Source organism: Neofelis nebulosa, chromosome 10 (genome assembly GCF_028018385.1).
Source record: "Neofelis nebulosa isolate mNeoNeb1 chromosome 10, mNeoNeb1.pri, whole genome shotgun sequence".
NCBI lineage: Eukaryota > Metazoa > Chordata > Mammalia > Carnivora > Felidae > Neofelis > Neofelis nebulosa.
The window spans coordinates 18,330,029-18,353,683 of NC_080791.1; the positions used below are offsets into that span (position 1 = coordinate 18,330,029).

Here is a 23,655-nt window from a genome sequence, read left to right on the forward strand (position 1 = left end):
AAAGCTAAAGAACATTTTAAAAAGGCAAGATCCTGTTCTTCCAGGTGGTGATGGGGACCTCCACAGATCTTTAGACTACACAGACGTGTAGGTAGATTTCTTCTGGCTCTGGATTCATCCATGCCCGGGCCAGGTCGAATTCTGACAGACTAAAATAATAAAAAGACATGGAAAGGTTGCCCAGAACTCCATGATGGTAAGCAGCACGTGCAGTTAGCATTTCGTGTGCTGTAATTTGTGACTCAGAGACTTGATCTATCAGGGAAGGCTTCCGGACAGAGGTGCGGTGTGAAACGAATCTTGACAGATGGGTAGGATCTGGCTTTGTGAGGTCCATCCAGGCAAGGGAGAGAATGTGAGCAAAAGACGGGGTGACCAAGGGCAGAGGAGGTAGAAGAGGCCAGAGGGCATGAGGAGCAGAGAAACGACAGACAAAGACAGAGTCAATCTGTAGAGTAAAAATGCCTACATAAAGTGTATCCTAATAGAAGGAAGGGTGAAGAGGGGAAGGGCATACTATTTAATGAGACTGTACTATAGACTTCATATATTAGGTCATTAATCCTCAGAATGACTGTACTAGGTAAGTATTGTCCTCAGAGATGGTATCCACAGGTCTCTATGGTCCCCAAAGTGCTGATTCTTTCCAGGACGCCGTCTCTGAGTCTCCAGAGTCCTTGAGTCAGGGGACTTGGCATTGGGAGATCTGGATTCGAATCTCTCTGGTACTTACGGGCTGGATTGAGTTAAGTCACTGAACTTGAGTTTGTTGTCTGTAAGATAGGGATGATGAGGCTTTGCTTACCCTCCCAGGTTGTTGAGCAAAGTCACACCAGACAGTCGACAACGGTGCCTGGCATGCAGTGACTGCTCGCTGAGGCTCAACGTCTCAGAATCTTCTACGTGGAGCGCTGAGCGCACCGGGAGCACAGGAGCACGAGGCGTTCACTGAGCCTTTGGTCACCCCAAATGAGGGTGACAGTAGTCCAGAGCACACAGCACTCATCGAGCTCACTGTGCCGTGCAAGTAAGAGTGCACGTGCAGCGTGCACACACTCACATGCATCCAGTGAGCGCGCACACACTCTCCCTGACCTCTGTCCCTTTCCTGTCTCCTCCTTGGCCACCCTCAGCTCTGGAATGCCCGGAGAACAGCCATTTCGAGGAGTGCGTGACATGTACAGAGACGTGTGAGACCCTGGCGCTGGGCCCCATCTGTGTGGACACCTGCTCTGAGGCGTGTCAGTGTGACGAGGGCTACGCCCTGCGAGGCAGCCGGTGCGTCACCCGGAGCGAGTGCGGCTGCAACTTTGAGGGGCACCAGCTTGCCACCAACGAGACCTTCTGGGTGGACCTGGACTGCCAGATCTTCTGCTATTGCAATGGCTCGGACAACAGCGTCCACTGTGAGAGCGTCCCATGCAGGGATGATGAGTTCTGCATGGAGGAGGGCGGCCTGTACTACTGCCAGCCCCGTACCGACGCCTCCTGCATCGTCTCGGGCTACGGCCACTACTTGACCTTCGACGGCTACCCCTTTGACTTCCAGACCAGCTGCCCACTCATCCTGTGCACCACGGGAAACAGGCCGAGCTCAGACGCCTTCCCCATGTTCGTCGTCACAGCCAAGAACGAGGACCGGGACCCGTCGCTGGCCCTGTGGGTCAAGCAGGTGGACGTGACTGTGTTTGGCTACAGCATTGTGATTCACAGGGCCTACAAGCACACTGTGCTGGTGAGTAGTCACAGGCCGGACACCAGGAAAGGGGATGTGAGAATGGGGGTCCTGGGTCCGTGGGCCAGGCCGCGCGGCTGAAATCAGGCTGGCCTAGAATCCGAGAAGCATAGGATGTCCGAGCAGAGAGGGGCCCTGGAGATTTTCTGTCGTTTTATCTTGCAGATGAGGGCACTGAGCCTCAGAGCGAAAAATATTCTGCCCAAGTCACGGGCACCAAGTTAGGAACAGAAATGGTATCCTTCATAATGTAGCACAGTGTACTGGAGACAGCACAGACCTCGATTCGAATCCCAGCTTGGCTAGGGCTGTGTGTCCTTGGGCAGTCACTCCATCTGCAAAGGAGGACACATGCCTAGCACGGGTTAGGCGTCTGTAAGTGCTACTCCTGCCCAATCCACCTCCTCCCCTTTGTTGAGATCAGGATGATATTTCCCTGCTCTGGCCTCCTTCCACCTCTTCCAGTCTCCCCGTTGCCTGCCCGCCCCCCCCCCCCACCGGCCCCCATAGGATCCGGGAATTCAGGAGTCTTGCACACGGTCAGAGCCCATCAGGGGCTCTCCTGCAATCTCCCTGTTCACTTGGGTGTCCGTTCCCTCTCTCTGCCCTCCACTCCCTTGATGAGGACGGGGCAGGTGGGGGTTGAGGAGCTCCGAGTGCTCATCATCCAGCCTGAGGACACCACCCGGCGACACACCCAGCCACTCCTCCTCCCAGCTCCTGCTCTGGGCACAACTGGGAGCACTAACAAGCCACCAGCAGCGTCACTTCAGCATTTCGGAGGAGCTGGTATGGGGTGTGCACCTTTTACCATCATCCTCGCTGATCTGTGGCATCATTTATCTCTAAGGGGACTCCTTTCCATCTTGTATACATTCTCTTCTAAAATTCTGAGCTGTTGCTGGAGAGTTCCCTGAGCAACGTTCCAGATCTCGTTCCTTCCTTAGAATCGCCCTAACCTCCTTCTCTGACGAAGAGAGGCTTCTGAGCTTCCTAATTGCCTGCCCTTTCACATTTATCTGAAAATGTGCCTTCTTAGCCTCTAAGGCAGGGGTCTCACTGCGCCCATGTTTCTTGCCTTCCTTGGATATTACACCCAAACCCCCGATTGCTTTCCTCTGTGCTTCCCAGAACAGTTGGCTCCTGTATCCATGATGGCATGAATCATATTGTGATTTGGGGGGATGTTCATGTCTAACTTGCTCAGTACTAGTCGTGGGCCCTTCTCGGAGGGCAGGAGCCCTGCCGAATCCATCTTTATGTTAAATGAGCACACAGCACCCAGTCACGGCTCCACACGTTCGTCAAGTGGATGAACGAGATGGCGTAACCCTTCTCTTCTAAGGATCCTAGGACTTTTATTTTGCTGCCGGTCACTTCTTCATCAATCTGTGAGATTAAATGGCCACGGAGGTGAGGTAGGAATACATCAGATGCCTCGCCTTTAGCCACGTGAGGTTTCCAGCGGAGGTCCGGGTAGATGAAGCCATCCGGTGCAGTAATAGCCCTCTCCTCCGTGTCGTCATCATATGTGTCAAAACAAGCCTATCGGTCATTCTGTCCATGCGGTTTGCATCCTGGTTGTCCTTTTCTCCTCATCTGATCAACTTCTACCCTTAGATTTGTACATTTTCAGGCGGTTCCTTATCTCCTTGACGTTCGACATTCTTCTACCGTTCTACCTCGTAGGGTTATTTTCTTCTTTTAAAATAGAACTTGCTTGTAGGTTGTCCCAACCAGTGTATCATGAAATTGCATTTTTCTGCCTTGTGTCACATGCTCTTCAGCATTTAGGTATATGGACTCCTGAGACTTGCATGCTGTTTTCTGACCCAGTTATTTTCACACGTACACCATTGGAGCCTCATGAACACTTACTCTTTTTTTGTGTGTGTGCCGCCCCTTCTCTTGTTCATGGTAGCTGATTCCTTGCTCTCACTGGGAGTCTCTCTCCCTTGCTTCCTGCTCTAGAACCAAGGCCCTAATGGGGCAGCTCACCTTCCAGGCCCATGTCCTGCCCTGGTCTCATGGGATATGGTCATGGCTAAAGGCAAGAGCCATGGGAACCACACAGCTCGTTTCTTCCCCCATAAAGAGATAGAGAGGGAAGGGAATATTCATTTCCTGGGGCTGCCATCACAAAGTATCACAGACTAGGTGGCTCTAAGCAACAGAAAGTTATCCTCTCACAGTTTTGGAGGCTAAGAATCCAAAATCAGCTCCTAGCTACTGGCAGTTATAGGCGATCCTTGGCCTGTGGCACCATAACTACCCTCTCTGCCTCGTCTTCACGTGGCCTTCTCTCTCTGCACCTTGTTTCTTTGTGCCAAGTCTCTCTCCCCCTTTGAGGACACCACTCATTGGGTTTAGATCCCACCCTGATCTAGTATGACCGCATCTTGACATGATTACATCTGCAAAGACCCGATTTCCAAATAAGGTCACATTCACAGGTACCGGGGATTAAGACTTCAGCCTATCTTTTGAAGGGGGAGGTGGGGGGGGAGGGGGGACACCATTCAGCCCACAACCAGGGGTAATTAGTAATGGGCATCAAGGAGGAATCGATTAAAGGGGTGGAGGGGCAGGGTAGGAGGAGCCCAGCAGGGCCCGTCTTTCTAAGTCACCCAGATACCCCGAATGTCCAAGCTATGAACTCAGAGTAAGTAGCTTTCACATCTCTGACATGAAGATCAAGTTCAGGATGCTTGAAGGTTCTTTTCTTTGGGGGCCTGAGGGATAGATTTAGTATTTACTTTGAATTATTAATATGCATTACAGGATCTGCTTGTTCAATGATTTGCATTTGTTTTTCCCATGATGTTATTATTAGTCACCATCTCTCCCTGAGAAAAGAATAATGGCCATCACAATAACAGTGTGCAGTGAAGTGTTGGGCAAAACACAGCATAGAGCCCCGGGTCACTGCTGGTGCTCTCAGAGATGGAGGTGACATGGAAGTGATTCCTTGGGACACAGGGTCCCTCTATGACTCTGACATTTCCTTGCAAAAAATGGTATCAAAGGATGCAGGGAAATCCACTAAGATAAGAGACGCTAGAAATAAATGTGCTATCTGTATCCCAGCTCGGGTGATGGGGGTGGGCAACAGAAGGTGAGCGACTCCTGGGGGCAATACAGCAGCCCACGTCTCAGCCATCCACAGCTAGAGCTCAACAGAGACGGCCTCTCCCCTGCCGTGTGCCCCCAGGCTTCAGCACAGCCAGGTTCCTCATGGTCCAGGACAAGGACCCTCACAGCCAGTGTCTTTATCTCTTACTGGCAATCCTGTGGCCACCAGTGAAGGGTGAGGTTTTGAGCATCCCCCTGGCTCAGTTTAGTTTGGTGGACTTTAATCGATGCCTATTCTGTGCCAAACTCTAGGGGTAGAGAATGAATCAAATTCTGAGTTCTGTCCCAAGAGAACTCAGAGTCTAGTAGCAAAGAAAGATGCACTAGCAGGTTATGTCGACGTAAGGTGAAGTGCTCCAAAAACGTGTTGTGTGGAGAGTCGTGAGCACACGGGTTGCCTACGCCAGCCTGGGAGGCTTCAGGGAAGGCTTTCTGGAAGAGGTAACCCAGAGCTGAGCCTTGAAGGAGTATGTTAACCAGGCTGAGAATGAGATAGAAGTATTCTAGGAAAGGAAAACATCGGTGAAGATCCGAGGGGTAGCAAAGTGCGCAGTAGGAGGGGACCTCAGGACAGCCGAAGAGGCCATAGAAACAAATTGGGGCCAGTTGTGTAAAAGAAAGTTCTCTGCCAAAGATCTGGTATGTGGTCTTATTCCTGATGCTTGACTGTTTGAAACACATGTCCTGACCTCACCCCCAAGCCCTGTTCTCTTTTTCCTCTGCGGCTCCCTGCCCACCCATCAGGCTCTGCTTCCATCCCAACCTCTCCCTTCCTGTGTCTCTCTCCTCTCCGTCTGCTTCCTCTCCCCCTCCATTAGTCACCCAGAGAGAGAGGGGGGACAGTGAAGTTGGCAATGGGGGTGGCATTCATGGGGCTTCGGAGGCAGACAGAATCCGTGCCTGCCCGGCTGAGTTGAAGGGGGTTCCTTTCTCTGGGTGCTCCTGGGCAGTGACGGAATTTGCAAGCCCTATGGTTTGAATCCGATTACATTGCCTCCCCCAAAGTATCGCCTCCTGCTTGGCACCCTGTGGCCAAGAATACAGAACGCAAGGAAACTCAGGAGGGAAAGCAAGTGGGCACAGGTGAGCCTTTGGGGGGGGCACAGCTTTGTTTACCAGTGTGGGTCTTCAAGGCACGTGGGAGTCCCATCGGCTTCCGCTTCCCTCAGTGACCTTCCACACCTGTGTTCTGTGTTTACACCGAGCCCACATCGCCACCTCTGGGCCTCCTGGTTCAGACAGTTGTGTTCCCCAGGCACCACTCCCTCCTGCACTCGGCCTCTGAAATGACCTGTCGTGCCGTGCTATTCACCCCCTCTCTTCCAGGTTCGGAGAAGGAGGCATCCTCTCCCCCCCTCCTCCCCCGTCCCTCTCTGTCTTGCCCTCTCAGGGGTCTACCTGTCTGTCATCACCTCCCCCTCCTGCGCTAGGTCCTCCTCTTCGACCCATAAACATGTTCATTCTAGAGCAAACCTTGACCCGGATCACCCCCAGCTTCTACTCAGTCTCTCTCCTCCCTCCCTCTCCAGTTTCCTGGAGAGAGCCACCTCTGCTTCCAGATCTCCCATTTGCTGTTGAACTGTGCCTTCTGACTTCTGGCCTCCTCGTTCTGCTGAAGGTCTCTTATTAGGGTCACTGAATGGGAAGAGAAGACAGAATGACTTCTCTCCTGCAAAATGAATGGGTCTTTGTCAGGCGTGATCTCATGGCCTCTGCCATGTGTGACATTGCACCCAAGGCCTTCCATGATCCAGGCCCAGCACCCCCACCTCCCTGTCTTCATTTCCCACCACACCTGGTATTCATCTCATTCCTCCCTGACTGTCCTCCTTTAGGACCGGGTGTGCACATCATCGTCTTCCGCAGGCATGCCCGATTCTGTCCCCAGGCTGAGTCTGGTGCCTGTGCATCTACTTATCTTTATCATTGCTTTTATTGGATGATGTTATTAGTATCTGTTTAGGTACTTATCTCTGCCACGTGCCTGTGAGCAACCAGGGGAAGGGCCCTGGGCTTTATTCCAGCATCTAGCACAGTGCCTGAAACACAGCAGTGACAAATGAATGAATGAATTCTGCCTGGACAAATATTCGTAGAAGAGGAGACAGTTGGGTTACAAGGTGAAGGGTGAACACTGCTCCACAGAGAGGGAGGACAAGAGGAAGGATGTCATTTCTGGGCTGGGTCAGGTTCCTTAGAGGCAGAGTCTGACATGGGGATTCTTAGGAAAGTGAGGTAAGCACCAGGGGAAGAGAGCTCAGCAAGGACGTGGTCTGAGGTGGAGACCAGCTTCACCCCGTGCCACCCAGGAGCTCTGGCACATGACCTGCATACAGGGCTGGCCCCCTGTGTTGGTTTGTCATTGGAGTGGGGTCCTAATCTCCTGGGCTTCCATTTGGCCAAGACCAGCTGTGAATTATCATTAGTCCACAGTCACAGTGGCTGAGGGGGAGGGCCCCGGGCAGGACCCAGAAAGCACCACCACGCTTGCAGCAAAGGAAATGGCATGGTGGAATGATACAACCTGGTCCATTTGGGAAGCGTTGCGTTTTGCTGGAATGGGGGGAGTGGATTGGGTCTGAGAGACATGGGAGCACCTCCTAGAGAGCCCTCTGTGACGTGTTGAGTGTATTCGACATTTTACTCAAGCCATGGAAAGGGTTTGAAGTGTTGGATTAATGGCTTTTGACGCCATTAAAAAATGGTGGAGTGTGGCAGTAATGAGTGAATGGAGGAAAGGGGCAATACCAGAGCAGGGGGACCAGTAAGGGGAGTATTCAGTAGTCAAGGTGAAGGTGGTGAGGGTCTGAACCAAAGCAGTAGCAATGGGAATGGGGGAGTGTCAGATAGGGGAGAGATTAAGGTCAGAATCTGGTCAGAGAGGCATCTTAGAACACTCCCAGAGGAATGGCCACCTGCGTCTCTCAAGAAGAAGACCAGCTCTCCTCTCGGCCCTCACAGTAATCTCTATTTTTCATCACGCACCCAGCCAGCCAAGGGCTACGGGATTCAGCTCATCTGAATCCAGAAAGGGGCAGTGCAAAGGCAGTGCAGTGTATGTTAAGGGATTTCCTTTTGCGAATTAAAAATATAAGGGAGGAAACATGTGTCAAGGGCCCTCTCAGCATGAGGCATTGCGCGGGGCACCCGGCAGGTAACGAGGGGAAGATGGATATAAAGATCAATAAAGTGTGGTTCCTGCCCTCAAGTTGCTCATGATCTTGTAGGCGAGACAGGAACGTAGACAACTAACCAGAATATAAGGCCGACTGTGATGTGTGCTGCCCCAACAGCAGCATACATGTGCTTGATCTTGGCCAAAGGTGAAGAAGAATACGAATATAAATAACCTTCTGGTTGCCCAGATGAGAGAGTGATTAATTCTCGCCACAGGCTCAGACAGCCTTGCTTTATAGAACAGGCGACATCTGAGCAGGGTCTGGGAGGAGAGAGGGAGGCTGACGGGTGAAGAATGGCATCCTAGGTAGAGAGACCAGCAAAGTCAAGTCATTCTTCAGGGGAAAAAAAAAAATCTCAAAGGGATTAATAAACTGGGGCTTACCTAAAACAAATTCACAGCAGAGCTGGAAATAGAGACACTGGCGTTCTAGATTTTGGTGTTTTCATCTAAACTTTAATTGAATTCTTATTACCCTCTCATTACCTTGAGAAAACAGTTTGAACTCCTGGGGGAAATAATGCTATGTAAACAGAAGGCACCGAAATAAATAGGTGTATTAGTGTACAAAGGATAGTCATTTAAGTCTGTTCAAATCCTAATAATAATAGTTGACTGATATAAACGACACTGCACGCCAAGATTGCATTCACCCGGCTCAGACCCCCCTCTGGGGCTGCCGCTCTAAAGACTGATCGTTAGGAGAGGTGGGTGTTCCCGGGGCCGACTGTATTTCTCCACTGCGACCCTCTCTCTCCTGTAGGTCAACAATGAACGCTTATATCTGCCCCTGAAGCTGGGACAAGGGAAAATAAATATCTTTTCCTTTGGCTTCCACGTGGTGGTGGAAACCGAGTTTGGCCTGAAGGTGGTATATGATTGGAAGACCTTCCTGTCCGTCACGGTCCCCCGGAGCATGCAGAACGCCACGTACGGCCTGTGCGGCCGCTATAACAGCAACCCCGACGACGATCTGGAGATGCCCATGGGTCTGCTTGCTTCCAGTGTCAACGAGTTTGGGCAGAGCTGGGTGAAGCGGGACACTTTCTGCCAGGTTGGCTGTGGGGACCGCTGCCCTTCGTGTGCCAAAGTGGAAGCGTTCTCCAAGGTGCAACAGCTCTGCAGCCTGATCCCCAACCAGAACGCCGGCTTCACCAAGTGTCACAGCAAAGTCAACCCCACCTTCTTCTATAAGAACTGCCTGTTTGACTCCTGCATCGATGGCGGCGCGGTACAGACGGCCTGCAGCTGGCTGCAGAACTACGCCAGCACCTGCCAGACGCAGGGGATCGCCGTGACCGGCTGGAGGAATTACACGTCCTGCTGTGAGTCCTTCCCTCTCCCTCTCCCCTTGCGTCTCGGTGGCATGTGGGCAGGCCAGGATCCCAGCCCCCGTAGAAATCCACTGAGCAATCTAAGGATAGGCACGTGGAACTGAGTTTGACATCTGAAACGAGATATGTAACCTCCCAGAGCCTCCATTTCCTTATCCATAAAATGGGGATAATATCACCTATTTCACGCGTGGCTCTGAGGTTGGAATAAGATCACGTACGTAGAGCACAGAGCACCATGTATGGCCTTTGGGCTCAGCGAGGGCACAGTAAAATTTTAAGAAAGGACTGATGGGGGAAGAGTTAGTAGGTAAGTTTGTCCTAGAACCTCATAGGCCCCTCCCTGTGCTGGTAATTTACATGCTTTCTCTGTGCCATTCGGTTTGGCTCACATATGTCACCTATCAGTCTTTGCGTTCATGAAACAGCAGAAGGTTAAAAGCGCGAGAAAAAGAATTAGAGCCCCTTGCTCTTTCCTCAAGGGTTGGTGTGACCTTGGAGCAAGTTGCTTTTCCTCCCCGGTTCTTAGTGTCCCCCTGATAATGCTGTGATAACGCCTGCTGCCTACACCCTTTATACTACAGAAATATCCAGAGGATCAAATTAGGTAATTGTAAGCATAACACACTTCATGCATGCCAAGTGGTGGTGGTGTTACACTAATGGCTTGCTCTGAGCCAAGCCCAGTGCTAAACACTTTATCAACATTATCTCGTTTATTCTCCTCAATAACCCAATTAGTCAGGGAGAAACAGAGACTCAGAGGAGTTAAATAACTTGCCTCAGGTCATATGGTCTGCGTGGCAATGTCAGGATTCGACCTTCTAACACCAAAGCTCTTGCTCTCAACTCATATCCACGATGCTGGTGTGCTATGTACCGGAATAATTTGCCCGCATTTAGCACATCATAATAGGAAAAGATTGGGAGGAGAGACCGCTAGGGGGTTGGCTAGTCTGCCTTGGTTCATTTTCCCATCTCTATCTCATCAGCTATAGCAAATTTCTTTTAGGCCTGACCGTATGAAAAGGCTACAAATGGATACTGAACGCTCAGCTCTCTAAATAAGTGATCCAGTGGGGGTCCCAGAGAATAAACCCCCTTTCCATCCTGAAAAAGGGGAGAGTTGGATGAAAACCCAGAAGCAGTGCTGTAGTGTGATGCTCACACGGCTAGTTTATATTCCCCAGGATTGGATGTTGAACTTGGGGGAAGGAAGGGAGGAAGTAGGGAGAGGGAGGGAAAAGATGCCAGTACCATTTCATCCAGGCTCAGTCCCTGAGAGAGAGATTGTGGGGAGGATGTCAGCAGGAGTGACTGTCCAGGCTAATTGGCCTCTGGTGACTTCAGTGAAATAAATGCGCCTATAAAAAAGTCAGGGTCTGGATAAGTCCCCAGAGCTGCCCTGGATTCATTGGGGTCAGCATGGGGGAGCTCGAGAGCTTGCCCTCACCTAAATCAGAAAACCAGGCTTTGGCCTCAGGGGCCTAGAAATGGTGTAGGATCAGGAAACTCCTTTGGGAAAGAGACTGCCTGCTTCCTCTTGAGACCTGCTATAGGGAGTTTCCCCTTTTCCTGTGGCCATGCCATGGTGACCGTACCACTCACTAGGGTGGCTGGGACGGGCGTCCAGGGCATAGTATTTGCCACAAAGCATTGCTTCTGGCTGCAATATGCAGGGAAATCATAGGCAAGAACTGTTTTTGGAGGAGGCTAATGTCAGGGACTCTCACCTTAAATTACGGGTCTCTATTTCCTCCATGGGAAGGAAAAGGAATTGAGTTAGTAAGCCCTTTCCTTATCCATGAGGAAGAAAGTACCCTCCCCCCGCCCCCCACCTGTGACCCCATGTCTATCAAGCTTGAACCCATAGGGCTAAAAATGTGCAGGATGTAGGATGGGGAAATGGTTTTGAAAAGGTAGACTCTTTAGGATATAAAGACCATTTCTTCTTGTTCTTCTCCCTCTCCACCAGCAACCCTTTCCTCTCCCCTCCTCAAAGTTCTGCATAGACTTTGATTGCCTCCTTCATATATAATAATGGGGAGCTCTATCCAAGGCACTCAGAGCAGAGTCTGTCCTGCTTCACCCCTGTCCTTGGGCCCCATCCCTGCCCAGACCAGTTGCCTGCCAGCAGGGCTTAGGCTGGATACATTATGGCCAACCCTCATTAAGAGGGTTTGACTTTCCCCTACCTTGGTTGGCACTTCAGGACAGGGGCAAAGATCCGAAAGACAGCTTCTGTTAAGATGGATGGTGGTAGTGACTAGGAAAAAGAAATGCTAAAATAAGAGAAAAAAACCATGCTTTAAAGGAGGTATGTGGGTGGGGATGGGGGGCGGGCACAGTTGGAGGCAGCTGAGTTTTCCATTTTGAATTTCAGAAGCAGAGAAAAGCTGCAGGAGACAGAGTCTTAACTCAGCCATTCAGTCTGAGATTGGTGAACACAGAAAGCCTGTCGTGAATAGGGTTGTTAGTAACCATATCTGACTTGATGTTAACCTCTGAGCAGTGAGGGCAGGGTTCACAGTCCCCTGTCCCCCACCCCCAAGAATTAATCCAATTCAACACCCGCATGTTGAGATATGAGAACTCGTGTTTTCGGGGGAAAAAGGGCTAAACCGGAATTGTCTGTTAAACTTACCCCTTGTTGGTGACAAGGTAGAATGCTGTTGTTTTTCAATGATTTTGGCTATCCCTATCAATGGGATAATTTATTACTCAATTACCACATCTGTAAATGAAGTGGAAAACTTCACGCAAGTTGAACAAATAGGTTTAGAGGGGGGAGAGGGAGGTCAGTTGTCTTAATTACTAACCCCTCCTTAACATTCACTCAGCTGAGTCCATCATTCCTTCAGCCCCTTAATGGGAGACTTAAATTAGCTGTGTAGTTGGTGAGTCTACAGTAAGCAGGAGGAGAAGAAAATTATATGCATAACAGTGACTTGTCTCTGACTGGGTGCCAGGCACTATTCTAGGTGCCATATGAGTCCTCACTCATATTCTCCTCCCAGCAACCCTGTAAAGCAGGTGCTATTAATAGTCCCATTTTCTGGAGGAGGAAAGTGAAGCTCAGAGAAACGCAGGAACTTTCCCAAGGAAAGTGGCTGCAGGCAGTGGTCTTTCCTCTGGGCAGTGCCGCCCCTCCAACCCTGGGCAGACCAGGGGCCCCAGGGACTGGAGCCCCCCCTGGTGCTGCAGCAGGTGTACAGGAGGACCTCTGTACAGGATCAGGTCTGTGGGGGCCGCTGAGAATTAAGTGTGATGACGTCTTGTGATCCGTGTGCCACCCCCTGCTTGACACCTGATGAACGCTCAGTCAAGCTGAGTGTCATTTTCATTTTCCCTTTTATTCAGAGTCCTGGGTCCAAAGTCTGGTAATGAAGGGTTCTCTCCCACATTTTTCCGCAGATCCAATAAATTCTTGTTGAATTTATTCAACTGCTATTCAATTAATAGCAGAAGCTGTCACCGATGTACCAGGCACTGAACTAGGAGCTTTGTAAATTACGCCTCGTTTTATCTTAACAACTAGTTGATGAGGGAATGCTATCTGCATTTTTACAGAGGAGGAAACAGAGGTTTAGAGAGCGTAGGTAACCTGCCCAGGTGACCCTGCTAGTTAGTGCCAGAACCGGGGCTCAAACCAGTCAGTCTAATCCCCCCGCCCTTGTCCACTGTATTCTACTACATTGCTTTTACGGGGGATCCATATATCCTGCCCACCTGGGACACAAAGGCTAAATAAATCAGTGCCCTGCCCACAACAAGAGTCACGTTCATGACCACAGTAGAAATCCAGGGGCAGAGACATCATCCCCCACAGCTCTCGGTACGTCGTTTGGGTGGAGACGATCCACATGAGGAACTTTTAAAGGTTGCTTTCAAGAATCAAATGTTTTATTAACCACCTACCCTGATCTCAGCACTGTTTTGGACCTATGGAAGACTCAGAAGGACAAAATAGTTCCGAGTCCAGTCGGAAAAATAGGATCAGCATCCTTGGAACAACAGTAGGCTAAATCAGTAGTGGATCTTCTCGGATATTAAAATGTATTGTAGAGCTTCGGTAACAAAACCAAGTTAACACTGGCACATGAACAGCCAGATCAACCAGTGGGAAGATGAGAAAATCCGGAAATAGGCCCAAACTCTAAAGAGAAATTAACATTCAGTAAAACTGGCATTTCAAATTACTGGGCGGGGGGGGGGGGGGGGGAATGTATTTATTCTTCAATAGACAGGAAAAGGACAAAGGACAAAATAGAAGAGGGGAAATAGCGAAAGCCTCCTTTCACTCCTCACTCCAAAATAAGATCCAGACAGAACCAAGATCAAACATAAAAACGTAAGTTATAAACGTACTCGGAGAAGACAAAGGCGTTTTCGTTTTTGTTTTTGTTCGTCTTGCAGTAGAGAGGGCCTTCCTCAGCAAAACACTCAAAGCCGTAAGAAAAACCTCGTAGATTTGACAACTTTACAATTTTAAATTTCTCTATGGCAAAGAGCATAATCAAATACAGGTCCAAAAAGAAAAAAAGAAAAAGAAGAAGAAGAAGCAATTTAAAAGACAAACGGTAAACATTTTGTAACACATGACAGACAAAAGTCTATTTTTAATTTTTTTTTCAGATTTTATTTTTGATTGTGTTCATTGCCTTAGACTTTAAGGGCATTACCTATGTAGGCATAGTGACCTCAGGATATGTTACAACCTCTTGTCTCCCTCTTGGTTTTTAGCTATTTATTTCATTTTCATTTCATTTTTTTATTTTTTAAAATTTATATCCAAATTAGTTAGCATATAGTGCAACAGTGATTTCAGGAGTAGATTCCTTACTGCCCTTAACCCATTTAGCCCATCTCCCCTCCCACAACCCCTCCGGTAACCCTCAGTTTGTTCTCCATATTTATGAGCCTCTTCTGTTTTGTCCCCCTCCCCGTTTTTATATTATTTTTGTTTCCCTTTCCTTATGTTCATCTGTTTTGTCTCTTAAAGTCCTCATATGAGTGAAGTCATAGGATTTTTGTCTTTCTCTGACTAATTTCACTTCGCACAATACCCTCCAGTTCCATCCACGTAGTTGCAAATGGCAAGATTTCATTCTTTTGGATTGCCGAGTAATACTTCATTGTGTATATATCCCACATCTTCTTTATCCATTCATCCATCGATGGACATTTGGGCTCTTTCCATACTTTGGCTCTTGTTGATAGTGCTGCTATAAACATGGGGGTGCACGTGTCCCTTCGAAACAGCACACCTGTATCCCGTGAAGAAATGCCTAGTAGTGCAACTGCTGGGTCATAGGGTAGTTCAATTTTTAGTTTTTTGAGGAACCTCATACTGTTTTCCAGAGTGGCTGCACCAGCTTGCATGCCCATATTTTTAATTTTTAAAAAGCTTTTACAATTTAATAAGAAAAAAAAGTTGAACAACACAAAATGTGCAGAAGACACGAAAAGGCAGTTCACAGAAGAAGACATACGAATGGATTATAAGCAAATGTAAAGATAATCAGCCTCATAAAGAATGCAAACTAAGTAAGGGCATAGTCATTTTTTTTCAAGGTTTTACTGCTGTAGAATACACAGAACATAAAATTTACTATGCTAACCATCTTTAAGCATACAGTTCAATGGCATTAAGTACTCACATTGTTGTATTCACATTACTGTGAAACCACCACCACCATCCCTCTCCAGAACTCTTTTTATCTCGCAAAACTGAACCTTTATACCCATGAAACACTAACTCTCCAGTTCCCCACCCACCCCAGCCCCTGGCAACCAACTGTTCTGTTTTCTGTCACTATGAACTTGAAGACCTTGGATAGCTCCTGTAAGTGGAATCATACAGCATCTGCCTTCTTGTGGGCGGCTTCTTTCCCTTAGCATAATGTCCTCAGGATTCATTCATGTTGTGGTATACTGCAGAGTTTCCTTCCTTTTCAAGGGTGAATGATATCCCATTGCGTGCATACACCACATTTTGCTTATCCATTAATCCAACCAGGGACTCCGGGATTACTGGCGTGTTTTAGCTATTGTGAAAAATGCCGCTGTGAACGTACGTGTATAAAGAGCTCTTGGAGAATCTTCTTTCATAATTTGTGAGCATGTGTCTAGAAGTGGCATTGCTGGGTCATATGATAATTCTTTTTGTTTCCCACGGCATATTGTTTCCCATATTGTTTCCCACGGCAGCTGTACCATTTTACATTCCTGCCAAATTGCACGTGTTATCTTTTCACATCTTTGCCAACAATGGGTTTTCTGGGATTTTTTAAAATAGTAGTCATCCCTAATGGGTGTGAGATGGTAGGTATACCTTTCACTGTAGTTTTAGTATTTATTTCCCTGGTGATTAGTGATGTTGAGCGTATATTGGCCATTCATATGTCATCCTCTTTGGAAAAATGTCTATTCAAGCCCTTCGTCCATTTTTGAATTGGGCTTTTGTTGTTGTTGTGTTGAGTTTTAAGAGTTCTCCACATATTCCGGTCAGTAATTCCATTTATACATGGGATGGAAATATGTATATATCATATTTATATATGACATTTAACCTTTGGTATTTCCAAGGATCAGAAGGCTTGGTGCTAAACAATCAGTGAGGTTGTGAGAAAATAAACCCCCTCGTATAGCCTCGGTAGCAGGGCAAATCGGCACAGGCTCTTTAGAGGGCAATTCGAATGCATCTATCAAAAATTTAAATGTACATACCCTTTGACCCAGTAATTCTGCTTCCAGGAATTTACTGTACAGATTCATTTACTCAGGAGGTCAAAGATAAATGTCCAAGGATGTTCACTGCAGCATCATCATAAACGGAAAATACACACCACGTAGCAGGGCAAAACCAATAATTCAAGGGTAATGGAAGGAAAGTCGCCATGAAAAAGCAATGAGCAGGAAAATATGGATACTATGCTCCCATTCGTGTGAAGACAGTGGAGATGGAATACACACATGCACGTGCGTGCACACACACACACACACACGCACACACGTGTGTTTGTACATGCTTAGAAGATTTCTGGAAGATTCAGCTGCAATTTGTTACCAGAGGTTGCTTTTCTGTTGCACTTTTACATGTATGGCTTGCATTGTCTACCACATGTAGGTACTATCTTTTAAATTTAGTGTTTTTATTTAAAAAATTGTTTTTAATATTTATTTTTGAGAGAGACAGAGCATGAGCGGGGGGGGGGGGGGCAGAGAGAGAGAAGGAGACACAGAATCTGAAGCAGGCTGCAGGCTCCGAGGCATCAGCACAGAGCCTGATGCGGGGCTTGAACCCACGAGCTGTGAGATCAAGACCTGAGCCGAAGTCGGACACTTAACCAACTGAGCCACCCAGGCGCCCCTAAATTTAATGTTTTTAAAACCACAGTAGATAGTGGTTTTGGACACATGAAGTATATACATCTGTTAAAATCCATAGAACCGTGCACCAAAAAGTCCATTTTTACCATTTGATAATTTAAAATTGTTTTTGTTTTTTTTTATTTTTGAGAGAGAGGGAGAGAGAAGGGCAGAGAGAGAAAGAAAGAATCTTAAGCAGACTCCATGCTCAGCATGGAGCCCAGCGCGGGCCTCAATCCCACAATCGTGGGATCATGACGTGGGCCGAAGTCCAGAGTCGGATGCTCAACCGACTGAGCCACCCAGGTGCCCCTTTACCGTCAGACAATTTGAAAAACAAAATGTGCCCTAAAGATATACCGTATATGGTATAGAGAAGAAGTTCTGACATAATAGTCCTTGTGCTTTTCATATGCGTTGATTAAAATAATAGCCTCTACAAAACTTTTAAGCGAACCTATCTTGATTGATCGGCTAACATCGAACACGTACGTGCTCAGCACTGTTCCAGGCACACAGACCCACATAATTGCTCCCACCCAGCCATGAAGTAGGTGCTGTAAGTACCTGCATTTTACAGGTAAGGAGCTGGGGCCCAGAGAGGCTATGTGACTGGCTCCGGTCTCCTACGGCTGGCTCCGGAGTCCCACTGGTCACCAGGACCCTGACTGTCTTCCATAAGAGCAGCCATATGCATTGGAAAACGGTAGAACATAGTTGACACACCCACGCATGTGCACACACTTGCCTCCTCAGAAATCCGGGGGGGTCCGGGGAGGGCCGCCGTTTACGCACTCCAGGCTTAGAAAAGATTCTGTGGAAGTTCTGGGGTGCAGGCGGGTTGCCATTGGCTTTACCAGTAAGAGGGGGCTCCACGGAGGGCTGGAAGAGTGGGGGGTTGGGGTAGGCCAAGAGGTTGAGGAGGGCACGAATACGGGAGCCCAACAGGAGCGAGGTCTAAAAGCAGGCATGAGTGCCAGGTGCCCCGGGAGGCCAGCAGGGGTGCCTGACTGAAGTCGAGGTGCACGATGGGAGGCGGGGTTAAGGTGGCAGGGTTACAGCGGCCCTCAAGAAGCCAGGCCGAGCAGGGGACAAAGATGTGAGAAAACCCCAGTAACCTCACCCGCCCTGCGGTCCATGACGGAAGGAAGCCGCGAGGAGTCAGAGGGGGGCTTTCCAGAAGCAGAGGGGGGGTTCACGGCAGGGCTCCCTCCGGGCCAGGCCTCCGCCTCCCTGAGGGCCTAAACGGCCGGGGCCGGAAGGAAACTTGCCGGAGCACCGTCCCAGTGGGCGTGCGAGGCCTGACGCGCGTCTTCCGTTCCAGCCGTCACCTGCCCCCCCAACAGCCATTACGAGAGCTGCGTGAGCGTCTGCCAGCCGCGCTGCGCCGCCATCCGCCTCAAGAGCGACTGCAACCACTACTGCGTGGAGGGCTGCCAGTGCGACGCCGGCTACGTCCTCAACGGCAAGAGCTGCATCCTGCCCCACAGCTGCGGCTGCTACGCGGACGGCAAGTACTACGAGGTAGGCGGCCCCGCCCTGCGCGGGCCTGGGCCCCCGGGCCCCGCTGTCAGGCCGCCCTGCGACGCCCGGTTGCCCAGCGTCCCCACTTCATTACGAGGAGGGGGAGGCGGGGCAGGGCAGAGGGGTCGAGGAGGGGTCAGGCGAGGCTCCCGCTGGCTGAGAACCTGATGAGGAAACGCCCATCTGGGCCTCACCCCCCCTTCCGGCCTCCGTCCTTGGCATCGGCAAGGCCTCCCGCGCTGCTCACCCACGCCCTTCGCTAGCCTGGGCGTCTCTCTCCCCACCTTGCCTGTCGTGAGGCTCTTCTGATTGCCTCTCCTGTAAATCTCGGTTTGAGAGCTTCTGACGCGCCTATGGTTTGGAAATACGGTGGCTATGAATCTGACATTTGTAGCTGTCTTGGCTGAGGACATTTTTAACTGGAAAATATGGCGCTCGAGGCCAAGAGGAACGGCCTTCCTTCTCCGGGCTCTTGAAGCTCCGTGAAAGCGCCTGAAGGTTACCATCTCCTCGTGTGCCACTCGTCACTCGGTGCCCTCTCCGGAGAGTTCTGTCTGGACTGCTTAATGCTCTGCCCCCCACATGCTGCCCTCTGCGCCCCTCTCCGTGGGGGCTTCCGCATAGAGCCGATGAAGATGCCCTTTGTAGAGGCCGCTCAGTAAAACATTATACGATAGATCACTGAATCGCTTTCTTTTTGTGCTTTCCAATCCTTCTTTATGTGCCACGATACAAAGCTAGAAAAGGCCCTTCCTGGGGAAGGTATTTGGTCTGTGGTTCCGCCTCAAGCCCAGTCTCTGTAAACGACACGAACATCTTGTATTGGTGAGTTGACAGGGAACAAGTGCAAGTGTCGAGTATCTGCTATTTGGAGATCATTGTTCTGGAGGTGCTGCTGGGGGTGAGAAAGCATGTTCCCTGCCTTACGGATCTTACAAGTCTTTTAAGGAGAGAAAAACATGCACTTTAAAAAAAAAAGAGGTGCTTGGGTGGCTCAGTCATTGAAGCATCTGACTTGATTGCAGGTCAGGTCATGAAGGGTCGTGGGATCAAGCCCTTCGTCAGGCTCCACACGGAGCGTGGAACCTGCTTAAGATCCCCTCTCCCCTCGGGGCGCCTGGGTGGCTCAGTCGGTTAAGCATCCGACTTCAGCTCAGGTCACGATCTCACAGTCCGTGAGTTCGAGCCCCGCGTCGGGCTCTGGGCCGATGGCTCAGAGCCTGGAGCCTGCTTCCGCTTTTGTGTCTCCCTCTCTCTCTGCCCCTCCCCCGTTCATGCTCTGTCTCTGTCTCAAAAATAAATAAACGTTAAAAAAAAAATTAAAAAAAAAAAGATTCTCTCTCCCCCCTCTGCTGCTCTCCCCCACATGCTCTGTCTCTCTCTCTTTCTAAGAATAAAATACATTTTTTTAGGGGCACCTGGGTGGCTCAGTCGGTTAAGCATCTGACTTCAGCTCAGGTCACGATCTCATAATCCATGAGTTGGAGCCCGCTTCGGATTCTGTGTCTCCCTCTCTCTCTGACCCTCCCCCGCTCACGCTCTGTCTCTCAAAAATAAATAAACGTTAAAAAAATAATTAAAAAAGAAAAAGAACACGAGAACAGTTACAGAATAACTATCAACAAGTGAAAAATAATACCCTACAGAACTAATCAATTTTAAATGAAAAAGAATCGCAGCATTAGAAAAAAATCTAATTGAAATGTCTGGACTGGAAATAAATTAGGCAAAAAACAAAGAAAGTCTCCCTTTTTGTAAAAATGCAGTGGCTTGTTCGAGAACAACCAAGCTGATTTTATTTTGAGGGTCAATAAAAGAGAATGAATGCGGAAGTTACTTCAGTTCTGCATTGGGTGGGAAGTCTGCTTCGCTGTTCTAGTCGAAAGACAGAAGTGGAGTAGAGGATTAGAACGAATCCAAGAAGACTTCTCGGGGGAGGTGGGTTTAGAAACACCAATTATTTGAGAGGAAAAGGCAGAACACATGAGACAAAAGTAACAGAACATTCATTTTCCTGACAGTCTCAGAGGAGAGATAACCAGGCTCAAAGGTGAAAAAGCACCCTTACAGTCTCTGCTCCCGGATCCAGAGACTTACTGAAATGTTTCCATCCACCGGGGGCATCAGGTGCTCCTCAGCAGGGATCCCGAGGGTCTGTGGCACTATGGAACGGGACCTGGGTTTGAGCCTCGCCGAGCCACCCCTGAGAAACTGCGTCATTTCCCTGAGCGTCAGGAGCCCTGTCTATGAAACGTGGCTAATAACACCAGCTCACTAGCTTGTTGTATAAACCATCTACACCACACGCCTCGCCTAGTGTCTGGCACCTAGTAGTTCAGTAATTGGTAGCTGCTATTGTTTTTGTTGTTTTTATTCCCTCAAGTAGCATTTTGTAAATAAAAAAATCCAGGCGTGTTAATGAAATGATGCACATAAAAGCCCTTGGAACTCTCAGGAAAGGCAGGTACGGCTCTCAGCAGCTATTAGTACCATAAACATTATTATCTGATTTTCATCAGACAGTCAGTGGGTTTTGACAACTGCTTAGATCTGGGAAGCAGCAAACTCACCGAACAAATAACCCACATCTACTTGCCACGATTCAGACAAGCTCGGGGGCTTGTGTATACAACAAATTTCTTTGGAAATAAAGGGATAACACATCTAGCCATTAGCATGTAGAGTAATCACCCAGCTGTCATTGCCAGGTCTAATTAAGGTAAAGAAAGCCTCGAGGGGCCCAGTGACTTCACAGTGAAGCTAGTTTCGTGATCAAGTTCTCCTGTGGGATGAGTTATTTACCCTTTATCATATCCACAGATGCCAGGTTATTTTTCTCTTTCCACCCATGTAACGTCTGACTTCTTATCAGAGAGAGGCCAGACCATCCACTCAATTATTCTGCAAATCTGATAAGAGGAATGAAGCCAATTTGCAAGGCTGCTGGCACCCAGAATATTTTACAGGTCTGGGAGGAGGAAAGAGTTGGTTCCGGGAACGACTTCACTTTGAGAATGAAAGAATCGGCAATGGCATCTTGAAGTGCACTGCACTGAGGAAGCTTGTCCTGCAAGATCTTGTTCTCCGTTTGCCTTTGAATCAGAGTCATATCTGCATGGGACAGCTGGGATTTTGATAAGTCTATAGATAAAGCGGAAAGCGGTGACCAGACGGGAGCAGAGGCCTTCTTGTGCCATTAAAACAGCGTTTCCGGAAAGCACTGTTCTGTTCTGGTAGATTGAATCGGTGCTTCCATCTGGATGACACAGTCTGCTTGTTGAGACTACGCCCCACCTGGACAATCATGACCAAATTTCCAACCGAACTCCTTGGAGTTCTCAATCTAGAACAAGTGCATGTTCAAGAGCACAGGCTCCGAGTGGAATTGTGTCTACAGATTATTGCTTGTTTGGGGAAAAATAGGAAAGAATAGCCACCACCATTGAGGATGTACTTTGTTAGAGGTATTTGCTATAACTATATAATTTCTCACCTTCTCAAAAGAGAATGAGTGACTCTTTTCCAGGAATAACAGCGGCTACTATTTATTAACAGTGCCTACTCTATGCCGGGAAACGTGCTTTACACGTCTTATTTAATTTAATCTTCACAGCTGCCCTGCAAGACTTTATTGTCTCCAATTTAAAGCTGAGCAAAGGGACCCTCTGGGAGGTTGGTAATGCTCCTCAGGGTGGCCCCTGTAGGGTGGCAGGGCTGGGATGGAAACCAGACACCTCTGTTCTCTACCTCTCTCACTTTGGGGGCACGTAGGAATGGAGGTAGTTGCAAACAGAAGTAATTTAGAAGTAGGTAGTATCAGGAAAAAGTTTGGAGCGGTGACTTCAGCGAAATATTGAAATGATTCATCCTAGGAATTGGTTATAACTTTCTTTTAACCTATTTAAGATATGAAAGGCCGGTTTTATCATTCTTGAGCAAATTTTTAAATTTCATCCTCAAAGTGGAGCCGGTACTCGCCGGGATAATTTTCTACCAAATATCCTTCCTCTTCACCTACTGCACACTCCCAGGTTGGCTGTGATTAACACTACAATCCAGCCGTAAAGATTCCCGAGTTCTTGATCGAAACCAATAAAGGCCCGATTGCCTATTGTCTGGCATCTGAGTTCCGTGGAACTGATGTCGTATTTGGACGGCAACAGCCCGCCGCCTGCTCCCTCCTGGGAATGCCAGCCCCGTTAGAGGTAGGCTAGCCCCGCCCGGAAAAAGGGTCCGGACGGAGAGGCCTTGGGGTCCCCAGCCCTGCCCACGGCCGGGATTAATGCCCGCGGCTCCTCTCTTCCAGCCCAAGCAGCTGTTCTGGAACAGCGACTGCACGCGGCGCTGCCGCTGCTTCCGGCGCAACCTGATCCAGTGCGACCCGCGCCACTGCAAGTCGGACGAGGAGTGCGCACTGCGCAACGGCGTGCGCGGCTGCTTCAGCACCAAGACGTCCTACTGCCTGGCGGCCGGAGGCGGCGTCTTCCGCACCTTCGACGGCGCCTTCCTGCGCTTCCCCGCCAACTGCGCCTTCGTGCTCTCCACCATCTGCCAGAAGCTGCCCGACATCTCCTTCCAGCTCATCATCAACTTCGACAAGTGGTCGGCGCCCAACCTCACCATCATCTCGCCCGTCTACTTCTATATCAACGAAGAGCAGATTCTCATCAACGACCGGAACACTGTCAAGGTGACGAGCCTGACGTTGGTTCTTGAGAAACGTGCCCCGGAACAAGGCCGTGGCTAAGGGACCTGCCGGTTTTCCCAGATAACCAAGTTTGGGGATCATGGGTTGTTGCCCCCTAGGTGCCATACACAGATGGCCAGGTTTTAAGGAATGAAAGTAGAAAGATTCTGCAGGCACTAAGAACGGGCCTGGTTTAGCCCTTTGCTCACCATTCCGAGGGCCTCGCAGAAAATGGACAAGGTCTCAGGGCAGTAATGACAGCGTGGGTGCTAATAGAGGCTCAGGTGACAAAATGGTAGATAAGCCTGCTCTTACTCTGGATTAACTTCCCAAAAAAGCATCTCGTTTGTTTTCAAGAGCCTTTAAAAGTGTTCTTGGCTCTGATCAACTATACCAAGACAAGCTCTTTCAACTCTGCTATCCTTTCTATAAGACTGGAGAAGGCGAGCATTTTCCTGTAAAAATACCTGTCGCACTAGAAACCTGATGGAGCATCCCCCTCTATCAGCGGGCTCCATGATGACAAAGCAAAGTGAAAGAAAACGGGAGGCTGGGTATGGTGGGTTTCTCTTAGCCTGGCTGGCCGGTTTCGAGTGAATCTTAGGCTTGCATATAAACAAAGCACCCACCCCCATAACTGATAGGGCTCCTGGGCTTGGATTGCTCCTGCCCCTTCCATTTCAGAAATAATCTA

At 49.1% G+C, this 23,655-nt stretch overlaps 1 protein-coding gene and 1 pseudogene across 1 annotated transcript in view; both read left to right on the top strand.

The window, feature by feature from the left end:
• LOC131486949 (TAR DNA-binding protein 43-like) overlaps positions 1-23,655 on the top strand; it is a 172,203-nt pseudogene that overhangs the window by 134,838 nt on the left and 13,710 nt on the right.
• Positions 1-23,655, top strand: part of TECTA (tectorin alpha) — a 67,736-nt gene that overhangs the window by 26,479 nt on the left and 17,602 nt on the right. The window contains exons 9-12 of the mRNA XM_058687078.1: positions 1,134-1,735; positions 8,809-9,370; positions 18,075-18,274; positions 22,581-22,964. Coding sequence (XP_058543061.1) covers positions 1,134-1,735; positions 8,809-9,370; positions 18,075-18,274; positions 22,581-22,964 — 1,748 coding nt within the window. The remainder of the gene's footprint in view (positions 1-1,133; positions 1,736-8,808; positions 9,371-18,074; positions 18,275-22,580; positions 22,965-23,655) is intronic.